The 20,352-nt window shown below is 51.0% G+C and overlaps 1 protein-coding gene across 6 annotated transcripts; it reads left to right on the top strand.

Moving 5' to 3' along the window:
• The first annotated feature begins 2,564 nt into the window (after window positions 1–2,564).
• On the top strand, window positions 2,565–17,414 carry LOC131576867 (interferon-induced very large GTPase 1-like). 6 transcript variants are annotated; one of them, XM_058833896.1, is made up of 4 exons: window positions 2,763–3,045; window positions 4,771–4,954; window positions 8,251–15,257; window positions 15,467–17,414. In XM_058833896.1, the coding sequence occupies exons 3-4, from the start codon at window positions 8,253–8,255 to the stop codon at window positions 15,521–15,523; spliced, it is 7,062 nt and encodes a 2,353-aa protein (XP_058689879.1). In that variant the 5' UTR covers window positions 2,763–3,045; window positions 4,771–4,954; window positions 8,251–8,252; the 3' UTR covers window positions 15,524–17,414. The 6 variants fall into 6 exon arrangements, with proteins under 6 accessions (XP_058689873.1, XP_058689874.1, XP_058689879.1 ...); XM_058833890.1 differs by having other exon boundaries at window positions 2,565–3,045; window positions 8,251–17,414; XM_058833891.1 differs by lacking the exon at window positions 4,771–4,954 and having other exon boundaries at window positions 2,762–3,045; window positions 8,251–17,414.
• The last annotated feature ends 2,938 nt before the right edge of the window (window positions 17,415–20,352 follow it).

Raw genomic sequence — 20,352 nt, 5'->3', positions numbered from 1 at the left:
AGGGTTTAAGGATAGGCTGCTCCAGGTTTGGAAGCAAGGGCCCTTTCTCTCTGCCTCCGGAAGCTAAATAGGGTTTGGTTTCCTCCAGCTAAACAAACACGCCACAAACATTCAGTTTCAGTTTCACCTGGCTTAGGGTCACGGCACTCTTGTGACTCAGCCATCTGAATCAGATCCTACGGGGCTGTCTTTTGGGGTCCCACCCCGAGGTCCAGCGGTTGCCTCAGTTTTCATAACGGGTCTGGCTTCATTCACAGAATTGTAAGTCTGCACTAGTTTCAACTTTTTCTCACAGCTTTTTTTTTTCCTCTCTCTGTTCCTCCTGTAGCTGCTTCCTCGTCTGTTCTATTTGCAAGGACAACAAAAACTCATTTGCTTCGCCTCTTCCACTTCAGTCTTCACACCTTGGTTCTCTTTGACACTTTTTGGTATCAGTGAGCAGCTTCCAGACCGGAACATTTCACAAATAATTCCTTTGTCTTTGTCATCCTTTGAACGGCCTCTAGCACAGTTTGAATATTCTTCCACAGCTTCCTGGTCATGCCAATTATCCTGACACCGAGAAACTGAGGCTTGGATTTATCCCGTGGCTTTGTGAGTAGTTAAGTGATATTTTTTGCCATCCTGAGGGCTACGCCAAATTGTCACGGACGGGTGTGTTTGAGACTGCTTAAAAAATCACTGGCAAGGGTATGAGCAAAAGTCAGATTTAATATTAACCAACAAAGCACAACGGGTTCATTGGCAAGATTCTCTCACAACTAGGGCACAACAAGGGAAAGCAAAAGAAAAACCAAAGAAAATGCAGCTGATCAAAACAGAAATTAATTGGGAATTATCTGGGGGGAGTGTGTGGGTGTGTAAAGACAAGCATAAAAAGGATTGTGGTAGGCCTAAAAGCTTAACAACACTCAAATCTAAGAGTACTTTAACTAAAGTTACACCACAAGTCTAGTAATTTACCATAGGAAAACATTTAACTTAGACACAAATTACAACTCAGTTTATAGAATTATAAAATTCAATTATTTATTAAATAATATATAATTGTACAATCATATTACATTACATTATATATTATTTATAGTACATTATAGTATATTATAATTATACAATAATTATTATATATAATATGTATTACAAATAATATATATAATTATACAATAATTATATATTATTATATTATAGTATATATTGCATTAATTAAATATTATTAAATATTTATTATTATTAAATATAAGTATTAAATTTATTATACATTATATTGTATAATATATATTACATTGTCTTACAATATATTATATTATATTATATTATATTATATTATATTATATTATATTATATTATATTATATTATATTATATTATATTATATTATTATATTACAAAACTCAATTATTTCTTAAAGTTAACAACCCCACAGAGCAATAACACTCAACATTTAACCTAAATTATAACTATAACTTTGACATCAAATTTAGCAACTAAACAAAACCACACCTTAGCAACAATTAGTTAATGTTTAACCACTTACCAGAAGACCAACACTTAGTAGCTTTTAAGTAACTATAACTATAGCTATATAACTATAATCTATAACTTAACCTTACAGGCCTAGCTTACTTAGATATCTGAGGGGCCTAAACATCTGTGAAAGTCTCCAATAGATTATATATTTATATTTGTATATTATACATAAATATGTGTATATTATATGCATAATATTTTATATTATCTATCCACAGAATTAATTAATTTAATTCTTATTTAATTAAATATTAATAATATTAACAATTGAATAATAAAAATTAGTCATTTACTAATAACAATTTTATTTAATTAAATATTAAATTAACTAGCCATTAATTAAATAAAAGTTAAATAATAGGGGTTTTATTTATTTATTTATTTATTTAGCCAAACTAATGCCACAAAAGAACGTTTCTACTTTCACACCAATACTTAATTATTTCATTTTATACTTCTTTGCTGTACTGCAGACTTTTTTAGACAATCATATAGTGACACACAAAACTATTTACTCTACTTTAAACTTCTGACTGCCTTTGTAACTACTTCTGTATCTTAACTTTAAAACTTTCCACTACTTACCTTAATGTCTTTCCACCGGGGAACTCTAATTCTTGCTTACAGCTTTAAACCTGGAAGACTTTTCCAAGGTGTCAGGTTGAACCCTGTGTCCACGCTCATGCTGGAGCTTGCGTACTCAAGATTTTGAGATTTCTGTGCTTGAAATCTCAAGCTCAGAAGGGTCTCATTTTGGACTGCAAGAGAGCGGGCTTCAGGCATGACAGTGTTTCAGCCTGGCCAGAGTCTGGGTTGGCATTTTCTCTGAAAGTGTGAGAACAGGGATGCTTTGCCATTCAGGCCAGAGGAATATTTCCCAAGGCTGGTCATAAGAAAAGCAGGAGCTTGTTAGCAGCCCCTGGGAGCAGACAGTGTTTCTGACAAGCTCAGGAAGAGCTGAGCCCAGGTGCTCTTTTCAGGACCTAAGAGGCATTTTCTGAGCTCACACTGCAGCCTGCAAAGGAGGGAAGTGGGGGAACGCACCACCACAATCACTGCACTTTTCTCACTGCTGAAGCAAACTGATGGATGATGCAACAGGAGAGAAAGTTATGGAGGATGAATTTCTGCATAAATTCATCCCTAAGAGTGGTGCTGTGCTCCCCCTGCTCCTTTTCCTGATGGAGCACCAGCCCCAGGGAGGACTGAGAGCCTCACCTGCCCTCCAGGTACCAGCACAGCAGTTAAAAGGTCTGTGCAAAGAGCTGAGAGTTCTCTGAGAAGCAGCTCAAACCACGGCTGGTGAGGAAATCGGGCTCGAACTCAAATAATCGGACTCCAAAAGAGTGGTTTCGTTTTCACATTCGGCTTCTGTAAGAAGCCTGATTTCCTGGAATTACTTCACTGCCTCTAGAAGAGGAAGCCGCACCCACCGGAGAGCCGGGGCTGCTTAAAGAGGGGCTGGGATCGGCTTCTCGCATCCCGGGAGCTGCGGGGCTCGGAGGGAGAAGGAGAGAAGGTAGGGCCCTGGGGAGGAGCTGTGCGGCCGGGAGCAGCGGGGAGCGGGATCTTGTTGCTCTCGTGGCTCCTGTTGCGGTGTTTTGGCACGGCCGGGGAGATGGCAGGGCAGGGGAAGAGCGCTGGGAGGGCAGCGGGCGGGCGGTGTCCGCTCCTCCGGGGGCTGGAGGAAGCCGCCGCTGCTGCAGCCGCTTTGGGGGGCTCGGGGGAGCCGTGTGCGCTGCGGGGCTGAGCTGGGAGGGGGCCGGGCTCAGAGGTGGGGCCGGATGGCTGCGCCCCCCGGATGGCAGGAGCCGTGGCACTGATGCCGGGGGCAGTGCTGGCCCCGAGCCGCTCCTTCGGCCGCTCGGCAGCTCCGTGGGGATGAGCGGCAGGCACGGCTCCTCCTGCCCTGTCCCCAAGCGCAGGGGCTCAGTTCTTCCTTTTGCTCCCCATGCAGGGCGGGTGGCATTCTCCTCTCTTCCAGTCTGAGCCTCACCGCGCAGAGCGCTCTGGGCTCTGGGCCAGCCCCACCAAGGGAGCGCTGTTCCCAGAGCCCCTTTCTATCCCTGGGACACGGCTGGGGAAAACACTCTCGGGGGCTGTGCTGTGAAACGCCTGCACGCATTCCCATGGCCGCTCCTGCTGCCAGCCTTGCTGCTTCCCTCCTTTGCTTCCAAGGAGGAGCTCGATCCCGAGTTATGTCCGGAATGTGCTCAGTGCCTCTCTGTGGGCACGGACACAGTCGCATGGGCCTTTTTCCTATTCCTGCAGCAATGGGAAACCGTGCAGGGACTGCCAAGGGTGCCTGGGGGCGGCTTCAGGGCTGGAGTTATTGTTGTCCAGGGCAGCCTCTGGCTCCTGAGACTGAACCAGCGCTGGCATCGCTCTGGTGGGAGAGAATTTGGGAGGGACAGGGCTGGGACAAGTGGCCCGAGTGGACGAGCTCCAGCAGTGACCCTGAGGCATCAGCTCCCTTCCTGAGCAACTGTCCTGCACTGAGGCTCTGCTGCCCAGGGAGCAGCTGGACATGTGCCCAAAGCAAACAATTGGTGTCAAAAGTTTCTCCTGTGCTTTGCCTGCAGGCCAAGCTTTCCTCTGCTGCTGAACTGCCCTTATCTCGAGCCAGAGGCTTTTCCTGCTTCTGCCTTCCCCATTGTGTCCCCATCCTGCTGGTGGGAGTGCACGAGCTGCTGCTGGGGGCTCAGTGCTTGGTGGGACCCAAGCCCAGCGCTGCTTCTCCCCCCTCTCCGGGGTCCTGAGCTTCCCCCCAGCAGCAGGTGCGTGATGTGGGCAGTGGTGGGACGGGGCCCGTGCTGCCCCACTGTCAGTGCTGTTCCCCTGGCTCTGCCCCCTCCACAGCTTGTGTGCTGCCTGAGAGCACAGATGTTCCCTGGACAGCCTCTCACCCAGCAGCGCCCACCAGTCCTTCTCCTCAGGGCTGCTCTCAATCCATTCTCTTCCCAGCTCGTGTCTGTGCCTGGAATTGCCTGCACCCAGGGGCAGCACCTGCACTTGGCCTTGTTGAGCTTCAGGGGCTTTGCTCCAGCTTCCTTCTGCTGGGGGAGCATGGATGTAGGTCCCAGGTGAAAGCCTGCTCTGCTCACTTCCCCAGAAGAGCCCTGAGGAGTCTTTGCTGCCTGGGCAGTGTCCAGTGGAGGAGAAGGGTTGGCCTCCAGTGCTCCCTGGAATGAATCCTCTGTGCTCATGGCTTGCCTTCTCTTGACTGTCTGCTCTTCTCCTCTAGGATTTCAGGCCTTTCCTTCCTGATTCCTCCTGAGTTCTCCAGGGGTTCCCATCACCTTCTCCACACCCCACCGTGTGCCCCAGGCCTGCCGCTGTGCTGTGCTGTGTCCCCTGAGCTGGGGCCCTCGGCTGCCGGTGTCTGCTGGGAAGCCAAGGCTGGGAGCAAAGGGAGCATCTGCTGAGAGGTGGGTGGGGGGAATCAGAGCCCACAGGCCTTGCACAGATTGCCCAAATCAGCAGGAACTCCCCAGGGAAAGCTGCCCCTGAAGGCTCTGGAAGGCTGCAGGGGCCCTTGGATCTATCCCTGAGTCCAAGCCCCTGAGATCAAAACCTGTGCTGGTAAGGGAGTTGTGGCCTTGGTGGGACTGAAGCTGAATGGTGAGAAGGATTTTTTGCAAGGAATAAATCTCTCCAGTATCCAAGTGAACTGAGAGTGGGAGAGTTTTCAGGATTGTGTGACAGTGTCAAAAACCCCAAAGGTTGAAATGCAGGTGAAAAGAACAGGCAAGGAGACCAGCTCCTTTTTAATGCCTTTATTGAGGTCAGCTCTAGCTGGGGACCGAGGGGGGTTGCGCACACCACCACTGCTCCGGGTGGATGACACAGAGGAGGAGGTGTTCAGCTTTGCCACACAGCAGAGCTGAGGCTTCCATCCTCACAAGAGTCCTGGGGTTCATTGAAAACCTAGGGTAGCCATGCATTGAGAGTGTTGGTTTACTTATGGCGACAAGGCCCAGAGCATCTGTAAGTGGCTCAACATTCTCATTGTTTAAAGTTCAGTTTGAGCCATGGCTCTGGGGGTCTTTAGATGTTAATTCCACTTCCCGTGGGTACAAACCCCATGGGAGTTCGCTCATTTACATACTGGGTGGTGTCATCGGTTGCCATTAGGGCGTGCCGGTTGCAGCAGAGGCAAGACAAGACAATGTGGCATTTAACAAAGAAGGCTGTGACAACAACATTGGGCATAAGGTATTTAACAAAGGAGGCACCTTATGGTGACAACATTCAACTGGGTTAACATCTTTGTATACAGATCATGTCATCCCATTTTGCTCTTTACACAGGCGTCCAGTAAAAGGGCCAGGTCAGTTAGGGTGAGAAACATGGAATGATGGAATGGCCCAAGCTGGAAGGGACACATCAGGGTCCTGGGAGAAGCAGGATTGAAAGCTTTACTGAAATCAAAAAAGCGCAAATTAACTGCCTCTCCTTAAGTAAGTCCATGGGTTAATGTGCTGTGAAAGGAAATTTAGGGTGAGGTGCTGGACTTTCCCTCCCGAGTCTGTAGCAGCAGTGACTCATGACTGCCTTGTCATTTGAGGGTTTGTCAATGAAAAGTGATCAGCAGTGATGGACCTGGTCTAAAAGACAGGTGTCTGCCAAAGAAGGCAGAGACCACCCTGGAATGGAGAATATGACCCTCTGCTCTCCATATAATTTTAACTTTGAATTTATGGGGGTTTCATGCAAAGCTAGGGGAAAGGGAACATAGAAATTTCCTAGAGTATATCTATGTACATCAAGGGCACCAAACAACAGCAACAACCAAAAGCAGAAAGGCAAAGCCAGCCTTGTGTCCCTGCCGAGCCCGCGCCGCTGGGCTGCAGTTCCGGGCACGGCCGGCAGGGGCGCTGCTGGCTCCCGGCCGGGCCGGGCGGGTGCGATGATTCCCCCGCGGCTGCAGGGGGCGCTGTGGCGCGGGCTCGGCCGCCTCTCCGCTGCCAATGGCGGCTGGGGCGCCGCGGAGAGGAGAGTTGGCTTCCCCTGCACAGCCCGCGGGGAGCAGCCGCTCTCAGTGCCGCTGCAGGCCCGGGCCGGCGAATCCAAGGGCGGCACAACAGCCGGAGCAGCGGGGGCTGGCCGGGGGATCGCTCCTTTGCGCGCCTCACCGGCGATGGCCGGGCCTGAGGCCGGGCCTGCTGGGGCTGGGGGTGCTCCCAGCTCTCAGCACAGCTCGCAGCGGCTCTGGGCTCCCAAGCAGCAGAGGAGCAGAGAAGCAAGCTGGCAAGCCCTGGCCATGGTGCTGAAGCAAGAAAACAGCAAGAGGGGAGAAGAAGGAAAAAACCATAGGGGGGAACAGGAGCTCAGGACAGACCCACTGTGCCACATGGCCCCTGTGTTGATCACCCCTGCTGGAAGGAAGAGCAGCCCCTGGCCCCGGCCCCACCCAGAGCCCTGGGCCACCCTTCAGCCTTCGTCATATTCCTGAGTCGGGGGGGAACAGTGACAGCTCCAGACACAAACCAAAACTGAACTGGCTCTGGGTAAGAACCATCCCCAAGACAGGACCCCAGCACCTTCCAGAGCCATTTCCTAGGGTCCCTCTGTAATTCACCCCTGAGCAGCCTGGAGCCTGCTCCCCTCAAGGCCAGGGTTGAAGGTTTGCTGACACTTTTCCTCCTGTCACCAGAGATTTTAAGTTCAGTGGCCCTGTGGTGGCCGTGGGTGTGATGGCCACCCATGGGCGCTGGGCTGACGAGACCCTCTGTGGTAACGAGCAAGAGATCGTGGAGGGCACCTGTCTGAGTTGGCTCCCAAAATCTCCAGTCTCTCCTGAAGGGCCACCAGGATACCCCAGGCACAGCTGTGGGCAGGGACAAGGTGGATTTTCCCCCTGATCTGGGGTGGGTCCCGAGTGTGCAGGGAAGCAGCTCCTGGGAAGAGGCGTGAGTGGGGCGAGGAGGGCCTGTGCTGGCAGCTGGAGCAGGAGCACAGCTCAGAGCCCGTGTGGCCGTGCCGGGCGTGGGGGGATGTGTGTGGGGAGTGTGGGGTGCCCTGGGGGGAGCGTGTGAGTGCTGCCTCCAGGTGCTGGGAGCAGCAGGCTGGGCCAGACAGCGAGCAGGGCAGCCATGGGACTGGGCAGAGGGTGCAGGATGCAGGCAGGGGTGTTGGATGGGCAGGGGGGCTCTGCCAGGAGTGCTCCTCGCTCTTGTGTTGTGAAGGGTTCGTCTGGGAGGATGTGAGCAATGGTGAAGGCAGCAGCTTTTCTAGGGCAGGTTGTGTGGCAGAGTGAGTCTTGGTGTACCAGGGTGTTTGTGTGTGCGTGTGTCTGTCTGTGACTGGGTCTCTATGTCTGCAGTGTCTCTGTGTATCTCTGTTTCTGTGTATCTACCTGTCTCTCTGTGTGCTTCTGTCTCTGTGTCTCTGTGTTGTCTGTTTGGCTCTATGTTTGTGTTTGTGTCTTTGTGGTTGTGTGTCTGGTTCTGTGTGTGTGTCTCTCTGTGTCTGTTTGTGTCTCTGTCTGTCTGTCTGCCGTGTGTCTGGGATAAAGACTGAGCTTCAGGGTTGATCCTGCACACAGGAAAGCCACAGGCACATCCAGTGTGCTGGGAAGGGGACCCTGGCTCTTGTGCCATCCCAGGCCTGGCTCCAGCAGCCGGGTGGGAGCAATCCCCAGGGCCGCAGCTGCTGCAGAGCCTCTGCCAGAGGCTGGGGCCTCTGCCTGCACCTTAGGGAAAGTCTCTTTTCTTCTCCACAGCCATGGCTTCGCCGGAGGGCACACAGGAGGGGGATACAAAGGCACAGCTCCTGGCAAAGGCATTTCAGGATGAAGGGCTGGATGCTGGATACTGGCTGCCCAAAGTGTCGCAGATCCTGGGAATTGAGTGCAGAGAAGCCCTGCAACATCTGGAATACGAAGACTACCTCAAGCTGGAGTGTGAGGTAAGGCACCCCTGGGAGAAGAAGGCACTCCAGAAACTCCTGAAAATAAGAGATGACAAAACAACCAGTAAAGATGTGCAGAAGGAGCCCTGGGAGAAGAGAAAGGAGAAACAAGAATTGGCCAAACAAGCCCTGAATGATCTGACAGAAATGCTCAACAGCTGCAGCCACAGCCAGGATGCTGTGAGGGAGAAAGCAGAGACTCTGTGGCAAGCCATGGAGATTCCCCAAGAGTTCTGGCCAGCACCAAAGGAACCCTCGGCGGATATGCTGGAGAGCATCCAGAAGCAGCTGGAGCAGCAGGAGTTGTCAGCAGGCAGGAGAGAGAACATCCCTGATACAGAGGTGCTGAGGCGGGCGTCAGGGGGACTGGCCCTGCAGGGCATCTACAGAACCAGCAGACCTGGAGATGCGCTGGCAAAGCGAGATCAGCTCCTCAGGGTTCCTGAGGGATTCCAGCTTGCTGATCCAGAGCAAGGATCGTTCCTTGAGAAGAAGGACTTCTCTTCCTCTGCAGCAGAATCCTCTTTCACCAAGTCCATGGAGCAGCTGGGGTTCAGCATGAGTGTTTCTGCCAAATGCAAGTTCTGGGGAATTAATCTGGGAGGGGGTGTAGATGGCAGCAGCTCCTCGCAGTCACAAGACACCCACCAGTCCCGCTCTGAGCAGAGCTACTTTTGCAGCACCAGGTACCAGTACCTCCCTCTGGCCTCCTGCTACTTCCAAAGGCATCAGCTTTGCCTCTCGAATGCGGCTCTGCGGGAGCTGCAAGACATGGAGCAGCTTTTGAGTTTCACTCAGGAAGACAAGACCCCCCTGCTAAATATGTGTGAGAGGTTCTTCAGCAGGTTTGGGTCCCATGTAAACCAGGGTCCCCTCCACTTTGGGGGGATATTCTGGTGGAAGGTGTCTACTGAGGGATTCCGAGAGGAGCAGAGGGAAGAGATGAAGCGACAAACGTCTGAAGCTCTGAACAGCTTTGTCAGGGCCAGCTGGGGTGGATTCCTGGCAAGTGCTGCGGGGGCCCTGGATGTTTCTAAATCCAGCTCAAAGGCTTCTGTCCTGGGAAGAGCCGGAGAGGGTTCCCGTACAGCAATTCAGCTCTACGTGGTCAACACAGGGGGCCCACCAGACACAGCTTCTCTTCCTCAGTGGAGAATGGGGCTCATGTCTGATAACACAACGTGGTGCGTTATCGACCGTGGGTTTGAGCTGATCCCAGTGTGGGACGTCATCCTGTACAATCACAGCAAGGATTTTAAGTCTGTGGGTCAGATGAGCACAGCCCTCAGGGCTGCGTACAAAGCACTGACAAATCTGAGCGTTGGCAGCATTTTTGGAGAGGATCTGGGCAGTGCAGTGCAAGAGGCCAGAGATTTCATCAGGATTCTGAAGGCCTGGAAGATGCCGGCGGATGAAAGGAAGCTTCTCATGCTGATGGAGCTAAAAGATGATCTGAGTGCAAAAACCAAGAACCCCAGTGTGTGGATCAATGTGTGCCTGTCAGACAAAGCCCTGCAGGACTTCCTGGTGAACACCGTGCGGAGTTGCCAGGAGTCACCTCCAGAAAACACCAGATTTATCAAGGTAATATTGAAAAGCCTCCTGACTCCACATATCTACTCTGTCAAGGACTTCCCTGAGGCTTCCTTCATTATGCAATGGATCTTCCAGACTGAGCACCCACTTCCCAAATCTCCCAAAGTCTCTGAGCTTGAAGACCTCATCAAAACACTGCAGCAAATGAAGGAGCACATCCATGCTGTCTCCTATGCACCAGGAAGCTCTGCTTCCGCCATTCATGAAGCAAAGCGAGAAGCGACCCAGACCAGCAGCCTCGCCATTTATTCCTTACTCCAGTGTCTCCAGGAAAAGGCTCAGAAGGACATGGAACTGTTGGTGCTCTTGATTGTGAGCAGCACAGGGTACCAGGTGGAAAGCAGCACTTTTCAGCACCTCCTTGGACACCCAGAAATTGAGTACATGGCCAAAGAAATGGAAGTGGCACATGAGGAGTACGTGAACCTGAAGGAGCAGGATGCTGACAGAGCTGAGGCCTCTCTTCTGCTGAAGGGTCTGACTGTGACACCAGAAAGTCAAGGGCTATCCCCTGAGCAGAAGAAGGAGCGTTTAATTTTCATGGAAGATCGCATGAAAGGTTTGTGGTCCACACGGATAAAGAATCTGCTCCAAAAGCACAATGAAGACTGGGAGAGGCTGGAACAGGACTTGCATTCCTTGATCAGTGGGTGCTTGGATGACAACGGGGATGAAGAGAGGATGCAGAACATACTCAGAGACCTGGAAGACACTTTTCCAGCACCTGATCCTCCCAGTCACTCTCAATCCATCTCAGACAGCAGCCAACCCAAATCAAATGACGCAGATGCAAACCAGGAGTTCCTCCATCTGCTCAAGCGCCTGGGACTGGAAAGTCACTATCCAAGAAGAATGGGTATGGGAGATTTCCACACCATCTGCAGGACATGTCTGCAGGACAGCCAGCCCAGCCAGGACACGGAGCTGCCAGGTTACTTCCTGCAAAAGCTGTTAACCGTGGATTACCACGAGGTGAGGTACCTGACTTGCTGGGATGAGATCAACCCAGGCCTCGCACCTGAACCACAAATCAGAAAGCAAGAGCACCAAGAATCAGATTCCTTTGAAAAGTTTCTTGATAATCTGATGGGAACAGCCCCTGCACGTGCAAGCAGGGACAGCCATGTGCACCCCATGGACCTGCAGATGGCCATTTTCCACTGTGCTGATGACTTCCTGAGACAGACCCTTGCAACCAAGCTGGCCTTCTGCCAACTGGCGCTGCCTCTGCTGGTGCCCAACCCGTGCACTTCACACATTGAGTTCCTGCTCTACGCCCTCAGCCAAATCCAAAGGAGCTGGAAAGAGGTTGAGAAGTCAGGAGAGCAGGCCCAAACAAAGAGTTACAACAACAAACTCATCTTTCAGACACAGACACCCATCGTGTCCTTCATCCGCATTGGCAGCTCGGCCTCCTCTTCCAAGTCTCAGCTCCTGAACGCTCTGCTGAGCAAACGCAAACACAACACTTTTTTCCACCGCCACTGCAGAGGCAGCACCAGGGAGCGTTTGCTGATGGAAGGGGTGGTGGAGATTGCCTGGTACTGCCCCTGTGGAAGCCCCGATGACACCTTTGAGCGCTGCGTGGCTTTCTGCAACCTGCATGGAGATGCCAGGAAGCACAAAGCACAGCTGAAGTTCCTGCAGGAGATATCTGCTGTCAACGTGGCTCTGGTGTCTGATTCGGAGCACATGGACCACAGAGAGAAAAAGCTTCTGCAGGACCTGTGGCAGTCACAAAGTCCTTTGGTTTGTCTTCTCACAGAAAAAGAGAACGTTGTAGAGGGCAAATCAGGCAAAATCATGACAATAGGGACCAGGAACAGAAACGAGGCAGAACTGGTGGTCCAGCTGAGCAAAACAATTGGGAATCTCCTGGCAGTGTCTAATACACATTTCAGCCTGGACGCCTGTGCAGACAAAGCTCGCCAGCACGGATTCATAGTGGATGCAGATCAACCCGGGTGTGTGGCAGCCAAAGCAAAGGCAAAGGAGCTGGTGGAGCTTCTGAAGAAAGAGAAGCTGTCGGAGATCAAATCCCAGCTGCTGCCGCTTCAAGGAAAACTGTGGTACCAGTGGTGCAAAAAGGACAAAGAACTCACTCGCTTGAAGGAGAAGGGGAACAAGAGCATTGAGCATCATCGCAGCCAAATTGAAAATGAGAAGAAAGCACTAAGAAGAAAGCAACTTGAGCAAGCTTTCCCCCTCAACCCACTGATGAAATCATTCCTTGGCTTTCTCAAGGGTCAGCCAGCAGATACCAAGAAATATTTCCTGCAGTGGATGAAGGTCTTCATGGATGAGCTGTCCTGTGGTCGCCTTGAAGAACTGAAAAGAGACTATCATGAGTTATGGACTGAAATCTCAACAAAAAAGAAATACAAGAAAAATCCCAGTGTGAATGCTGAGTTCCTGAGTTACTTGGATGCTCTCTCTGGTGAAATCAACAATTCATCCATCGGCCTGGAGCACCTTCTGAGAGAGGTAGGGCAGATTTATGAAGCTCTGCAATTAATGGAGACAAATAATTGCAATTTTGCCAAACTGCCGGAAATTGCAGCAGAACTGATGGTTTTGGGTCACCCTGTGGAGCTGATGGATGGGGATGCTTCTTACCTGCCCTTGCGCTGGGTGGGAGCCATCTTTGACAGCTTAATGGAGAGGCTGGGGGACAAACGAGTGTTTGTGCTCTCCGTGCTGGGCATCCAGAGCACAGGCAAGTCCACCCTGCTGAATGCCATGTTTGGTCTGCAGTTCAGTGTCAGCGCGGGGAGATGCACCCGTGGAGCCTTCATGCAGCTCATCCCAGTGGGCGAGGAGCTGCAGCAAGACTTGGGCTTCGATTTTGTGCTGGTGGTTGACACCGAGGGGCTCCGTGCTACCGAGACGGCCAATAAACAGTCCCTGAACCATGACAATGAGCTGGCCACCTTTGTCATTGGTGTTGGCAACATGACTGTGATCAACGTGTTTGGAGAGAACCCATCAGAAATGCAAGATGTTCTCCAGATTGCTGTGCAGGCTTTCCTGAGGATGAAGAAAGTCAATCTTTCGCCCAGCTGCCTCTTTGTCCACCAAAATGTGGGAGAAGCAACTGCCAAGGAGCAGAACATGGAAGGCCAAAGGCGTTTCCAAGAAAAGCTGGATGAAATGACTGTGATAGCTGCTCAGCAGGAATTCTGTGACATCTCCTCCTTCAGCGATGTCATTGGCTTTGATGTGAACACCCACATTCACTACGTTGCTCACCTGTGGGAAGGAAACCCCCCAATGGCACCACCCAACCCCACCTACAGCCAGAACGTCCAGCAACTAAAGAGCAAAATCCTCCAGGCTGCCAAGAAGCAGTCGCAGCGCAGCATTTTGAGGCTCTCGAGCCTGAAAGATCGTATTGGTGACCTCTGGAATGCTTTGCTGAATGAAAACTTTGTTTTCAGCTTCAAGAATTCCCTGGAGATTGCTGTGTACAGGAAACTGGAAAGTGCCTTTAGTCGGTGGACCTGGAAGCTGAGGAGTCACATCTTAGACTTACAGATGAGACTGGACAACCGAATTCGGAATGGGGACTTGCAGAATGTCACCAGAAAACACCTTGAAGAGCTGGTGCAAGAGACAAGTGATGGCATTGAGAAAGAAGTGGAGAAGTATTTCAGGGAAGACAAAGACCATGAGACATTGGTCCAGTGGAAATCAGGCACAGAGCTGAAGCTGAAAGAACTAAAAGAGACTCTTCTCCGTGAAATGAAGAAGAAATGTGAGAGTCTTATAGAGCTACAGAAGGAGCAGAGGAAACTGGATGCAAGGAAGTTGGAATATGAAGATGAGCTCCTGAGAAGGAGTAGGGAGCTGGCTGTGACTCTGAAAGGGAAGAGCCTGAGTGAGAGAGAACTGAGGGACAACTTCACTCTTGTCTGGAACAAGTGGATTGCCGAAGTCTCCAGTGCTGCTCGTCCTCAGGAACAGGTGAATATCGATGCAGACATTGAAGAAGTCCTTCTAGAGCACTTTAAGGAGCCAGGTTTCCATGCACGGATCACATCATTTCCCAAAAGCAGTGGATTTTCTTTCAACTTAGAGAAACATGTCATGAAAAAAGAGCATTTTCGCTTTACCTCAAATCCCAGGAGCATTTCCAGTGATGATGCTATCAACTTTCAGCACATCACAGACAACATCATAGCGTGTGTGAAGGCAAACATTGATAAGAAGGAACAGGAGAAACGGGATTACAGTCGAAATTTTATCCATGAAATACTCAATGAAATACAGAAAGGTGTGAACTCTGTCCCCAGCCATGCCAAATGTACTTTTAACAGAGAGTACAGCATAGCTTTGTCTCTGTATCTGTGCAAAATGGCAGCGGAAAGGTTTAAAGCTATGCACAAAGCATTCCAAAAGGCAAATGACCCAGTTGTGTACCTGAGCAGCAAGAGAGAAGAGTTCTTCCAGTGTTTCCAGATTTCCTGCCAAGGAGCCACATCAATCACAACTTTTGCTGTTTTCCTTTGCGACAAGATTGAAGCAGCTCTTCGCTGGGCGGTCTATGAGAGGACGTCTAAAGCCATCGCTGAGGACATGCAGGACAAATTCCCAGATTTCAGGGGCAACAGAGCTGATCTGGAAATTTGCATCCTGAGATACCTGGCAGAACAAGAAAATTTTGAGTATTTCATAGAATACATTTTTTTCCCAAAAGAATTTTTTGAGAAATACATTGAAACACGAGTTAAGAATTACTGTTTAGGTAAGAGTGGGAGACTGGAGAAGTTTTTAGGTTCCTCCCTCAATCATCTGTATGGAAACATCCTGTCAGCTGTTTCTTTATCAACCCAAATTGTCAAAGACAGAAAAGACAGAGAGGACAAAGTCTCTCTTTGGCTGGATGAATTTTGCAGGGAACTGACAGAGGTGATCAACTTGCCCAGAAGTGACCTGAAGGGCATTGAGCACCAAGAGGTCACAGACACTGAGTTCCTGAGCAGTGCCATGGCAGAAGCTCTGGATGACCTGAGGGACAGGCTCAGGAAGGAATTTGCTGGTGCTGATATGAGCTCATTTGCAACACAGCCTCACACCATCCTGGTGGAGCAGTTTTCGGGGTGCTGGGAGCAGTGTCCCTTTTGTAAGGCTGTCTGCACAAACACCATGCAGGGACATGATGGAGACCATCAAGCGGTCTTCCATCGCCCACGAGCTTTAGTGGGAGCCACATTGTTTATACCGGTATTTTCTGTGTTTGATTTATTTAAACGCAGACTTACCATTGATATTTGTTCCAGCATGGTTGCAAGTGACTGTGAATTCAAATTAGATGATGGCCGATGGATTCGTTACCAATTATATCGTAATGCAGGACCTCCTTATTCCAATTGGAACATTCTTCCTGATTCATCCATGCAGGCGTACTGGAAATGGTGTTTGTCTCATTTCAGGACACAGCTGGAAGCTTTGTTCAAGAGAAAATTTCAGACTGTAGGAAAAATCCCTGAGGCATGGCAGAGAATTACCAAGCAGGAAGCACTGGCCGAGCTGGACAGGCGTTAGGCCGCATCCATGGGAAGGAAGAAACACAAGGGCTTTGCAGTTTTGGAGAACTTTGTAGCAGGCTCTCCACAAATTCAGTTACAATGATGATATTCTCAAGCCCAATGAAGAGAATGGTATCCAACTGCTCCCAAGTTTGGTGAAATAAGGTGTTTTACTGTGGCTGTCACTCAGGAACTCCCTTGCTTGATGAGAAAGCCAGAATCCTCTTGCCTTCTTGCCATAAACATTTCCCTCTGCTTTGTCCTAGAGCCAAACCAAAGCCCCTCCTTGCAGCGATCAGCCTCGTGGCCAAGCCTGAGCTTGAGGGCCAGGGCAAGGGCAGAGGCAGCACTCAGAGCACCCCTTGGATCAGGTGCTGTGAGACAGGAAGAGACAGTGCCCCCAAGGCAGTTTTCCTGCAGCAAGGTGGTGTCCTGCTCAGAGAAAGGGCTGCAGGACCTGAGGCCAGCTCCACACTGGCTGCAAGCTGGGCTGCTTGGCTTTTGGGCGTCATCCTTCCCTCCCTCACTGCAGCCTCCTGGATCAAATGAGGCCCTTCTCCCAGCAGGAGCTGTTGTGCCTCCGGCCTCAGGAAAGCAGGGACACGATGGCCCTGGGGCTCAGGCAGTGCTTTCACTCCCAGTCTCAGAGGTGCTGTGTCTCTGTCCAGGGCAGCTGCTCCTGATCAGGTGCCTGGGGCTGCTGCCCTTCCCTCCAGCCCTCAGGCCTGCAAGGAGCTGCTCCTGCCCTTGGCCTCACTGCTGAACAAAAGCCTTGGGAATGCCCCATGTGGACAATCCTGCCTGCCAGCAGCTTCCACAGCAGCCCTGGGGGCAGTGCTGGTGCTGTCCAGGCAGGCTGGTGGCACTGGAGCCGTGCTCTGGAGAAGGTGGCACCAGCTGGCTCTGGCCCAGGCAGGCGTGGAGGCTTTTGCTGTGCAGGTGCTGCAGCCCCACTGGCAATGCGAGGGCCAAGCCCTGCTGGAGAGCTGGCTGAAGGGCTGCTTCAGCCTCATGCCCTGCAGGCTCTGCTAATAAAGGAGTTGATTTGGACCTCCCTGCTCTGTGTCCCCTTTGTGTTCAGGGCAGCCACAGCTGGGGGTGACTGGAGACAGGCAGGGGACAGGGGGTGGCACTGGGTGAATTCCTAAGGCCTGAACAACGGGCCCTGCCTTAGGCCTGAATGTTAGGCCCTGAGCCAGAGTTGCCCAGTGGGTGAACCTTTCCACCAAAAGTGATGTGTATGCTCTCATTAGGGAAGCATTATTAGCCATATGATAAATGTATCTGCTCATTAACAGAGCATCATTAACAGTATGATCTCGTCCAGTTACCAAGAGGGGCTCTCCATTCCTTCACTGTGACAGGGGCTTCCCAGTTGATGTGTGGAGCTGGAGTGCTGTAGTCTAGGGCATAGCGATGCGGAAGATTTCGGGATGTAACGGAAAGTTAGCAAAAACCCCTCTCTGTTAGGATAGTAAAGTCTTCTGCAATTAGCCAATAGCACCTAGGTGTGACGTAAGCAGATGGGAGTAACACAATGACCCTAGGTTATAAAATGTTAAATTCCCCTGCAATAAACGCCATTGCTTTGCCATCCATCACATTGATGTCTTGTGGGTAGAATGGTCTGAGTGGCCAAGGGGGGGCCACCGTGCTGGCTTCTGAACCAGGGTGTCTGCCTTTCTTGAAAAACCTACACTGGAGGATGGAAAATCTTGGGGTAACTGGAGATGTAATGTGTGTCATCTCACTGTATGAAATCTTTTGTAGTAATGATGATGTACCTTGCTGAGCTCATCCTTTTGTGATTCTTGGCAGTTTTGCACTACAGTAAATGACACCTCTTCCTTAAGTTGGTGCCTGTTTCTTTTGTGCTGACCCTGCTGCCTGGCAAAACACTGTCAGTGGCAGGTGCCAAGGGAGGCAGCGCTGGGAACCAGGGCTGGCCTGTCACACTCAGGGAGGGCTGAGAAGGTTGATCCCAGCGAGGGTCTGTGCTCTGGAGCTGCTCAGCTGGGAACGAGCAGGACAAAAGGGGAAGAGGCCCAAATTCTGCCAAGCCCGGCCCTGGCCAAGCTGACCCAGAGCCAGTGACAGGAGCCAGAGCTGGGCCATGTGTGCGTGTGCTGCAAGGGCTGAGTGCCAAGGACTGGGGACACCTGGGCTGGGAGGGGATTTGTGTGGCTCCTGGAGCCAGACTGGGAGTGGAGGTGACCCTGGCCATGATGTCACCTCCTGGGCTGAGTGGGGAATGTCCCAGTGCAGCTCTTGGTGTGAGTGGGGGGGACCCAGTGCCACAGCTGGGTGCAGAGGAGAGGACCCAGTGCAGCAAGGGGGGATGGCCTCAGGCCTGGGCTGGTGTCCCTGAGGCAGCTAGCTCAAAACTGCCAAATATATTTGGCCATATCAGACCCCCAAATTCAACCAGCTTAGAAATAAAGCAAATCCCTGGATGGGGCAGGGATGGGTTGGATTCAGACCCAAGCAGGGACCTCAGCCAGTGATGTTCAACCCAGAAAGCAGACACAGCACTGGTCAGGGAGCTGGGCAGTGCTAAAACCTTGGCCAATGAATTGTGTAGACCTGGGAGTTAAGAACAGAGTATATAAGGAGGTTCTGAACACTAAAACACGCTGTTTGTCTGATGATCAAGACAGAACTTGAGTCATGATTTCTGTCGCCAACCTACAACTGCACGTAACACCTTTACGTGCCATATATGCCTATGGAATATTAACCTTTATACCTATGCCTATGGAATATTAACCTTTACACTTATGGGATATTAATCAAAATTAAGAGCTGCAATTCATAAACACAATATATATGTTTCACCAGCAAGTAAATAGATAGAACTGAATAATAGAGCTACTCTGTCTCCAGCTCCCATTGCTGGTTTTGTAAATTTTCTTGTTCCTTTTTCAGTTTTTGTTGCTCTTGTCTTCTGCAATTTCAGTTCTTCTATCTGCTGAAGCAACGTCCCTGCTTGCTGCTTCTCTCCCGCTTGTCTTGTTCTTTTCAATGCTTCCCTTCATGCAGTTTTATACTCATTTTCATAACTTTTCTTCTCTCTGAGTTGGGTCACCTGTTTTTGTTCTGTTGTGTTAGTTGGTCACTCCAAGCCGCTCTTACGTGCCACTTGTGCAGCTCTGACTCTGCCTCACAGAGGCTCACGCTGTTTTTGTTCCAGCGCTCCTCGTGCAGCAGCGACTTGGCAAAATTCCTTCTGCACTCTCTGGAGGCCACGCCACCAAATCTGTATCCATCTGTACCTTCTGCCCTAAACTAGGACACTTTTTTACAGGTGTTTCTCTCTCCTCACTTAGCAGCTGCTCCTGCCACGCATTCAGGGGAAACCTGGCACTGCCCTGGGACCCGGCCAGACTGTGGCCGTCCCTTGGCGTGGGGACACAGGGCTTGCTCTGCCACCCCTGCAGGGAGCTGCAGGCAGCACGAGCAGAAGCGCTGCTGCTGTTCTCCCACACTCTAACAAAAAAGGGCAGATGGCATGTTTGCTCCCGAGCCACCTCCTCCATGCCAAATAAGCAAAGTGCACTGAACAGCCACAAAGCTGTGAAACGGAGAAATTAACAAGAATCAAGCATCAAGAAATGCTTTGACTAAAAAGGGTGGGCTGACATTAACCGTGTGAAATGCCTAAAACATTTTCTGTTCTCACAAAAACAGGGTGAGAGCAAGACTACAAGGTAAGAAAAAGGGCTAGGGTGTACAAACAGGACAAAGAGACCGCAGGATAAGGGGGTTCTAAGCCAGGAAAAACGGTGTCAAATTCTGGAAGAGTGCCAGAGGACAAAAAAGGAGCATGCGTAAGGAGACAAGGTGAAAAGTTCAAATGAGATGAAAATTGCTTACTTCAGCCCCCAAGACCCCCAGATGACCACCAGAGTGACCAACAAGGAGCAGTGTGCAGCCACGAAGAGGTGCGCAGCTAATTTTCATACGAAGCAGGGACACGCGGGGTCAGGAGATGAATACGTATTCGGCGCATTGTGTAGTCCTTGTTTGTAGAGAATAAAAAGAGATGGGCAAGTCTCTGAGGGGGTGCATGTTTTTGGAGGAGAAATTTACCATGTACCTCAGTGCTGAATAAATACCTACCAGCTCTTATAACTTACTTTGTGGGCTACAGAAAGTTTTCCTTCTGCATATCAGCTGGGCAGGGCAGCCCCTGTCACAGCACCCTGCTGGCTGCAGAGCGCAGCCAGGGGCTGCCCGATGATGCTGGCACAGCCTCGCTGGCTCTCCCCGGGGCGCAGCAGCACCAGCCCCGTTGGCAGCGGCAGCTCTCGGAATCAGCCCTCAGTCAGCCCCGCGCCGCCCTCGTAAAGATAGAGGCAGCTGCCTGCCAAGGGAAACCGCGGCAGCGCGTCCCCAGCAACCTGTCTGCAGTCTGCAACTGCAGGATCGTGTCCAGGGAAGCTACAGTTACTGAGAACCAGCACGGGACAAGAAAGAGGCGAGCCTCTGTTGATGAAATCATTTATTCTGCATGGGAACAAACTCCTTCAGGGACAGAGAGCCTCAAACAAAGGCAGGGTGATGGGTTTTGAGGGACAGAACTAGGATGGAGTTCAGGGTCAGGGACTACTAGGAAGACAGCAAGGGAGAAACGCCCAGGGACTCAAACCCAATCAGAACTCCTGGGCCGCCTCTCCTTGGTCCCTGTTTCCCATCTTCCTCCTGGCCTTGCTCCAGCCCAGCGAATCTCCCCAGCCGGCACAAGCTTGGGGGCTGAGAGCTTTGGAGGTTGTCTCTGGGGTCCCTGGGTT

This window comes from Poecile atricapillus, chromosome 3 (genome assembly GCF_030490865.1).
Source record: "Poecile atricapillus isolate bPoeAtr1 chromosome 3, bPoeAtr1.hap1, whole genome shotgun sequence".
NCBI lineage: Eukaryota > Metazoa > Chordata > Aves > Passeriformes > Paridae > Poecile > Poecile atricapillus.
The sequence above is the reverse complement of the archived record's forward strand: the minus strand, read 5'-3'. Positions and strand labels throughout refer to the sequence as shown.

What these genes read in the sequence shown, in the direction of transcription:
- LOC131576867 (XM_058833890.1), top strand. Translation starts at nt 8,253, where the DNA reads ATGGCTTCGCCGGAGGGCACACAGGAGGGGGATACAAAGGCACAGCTC.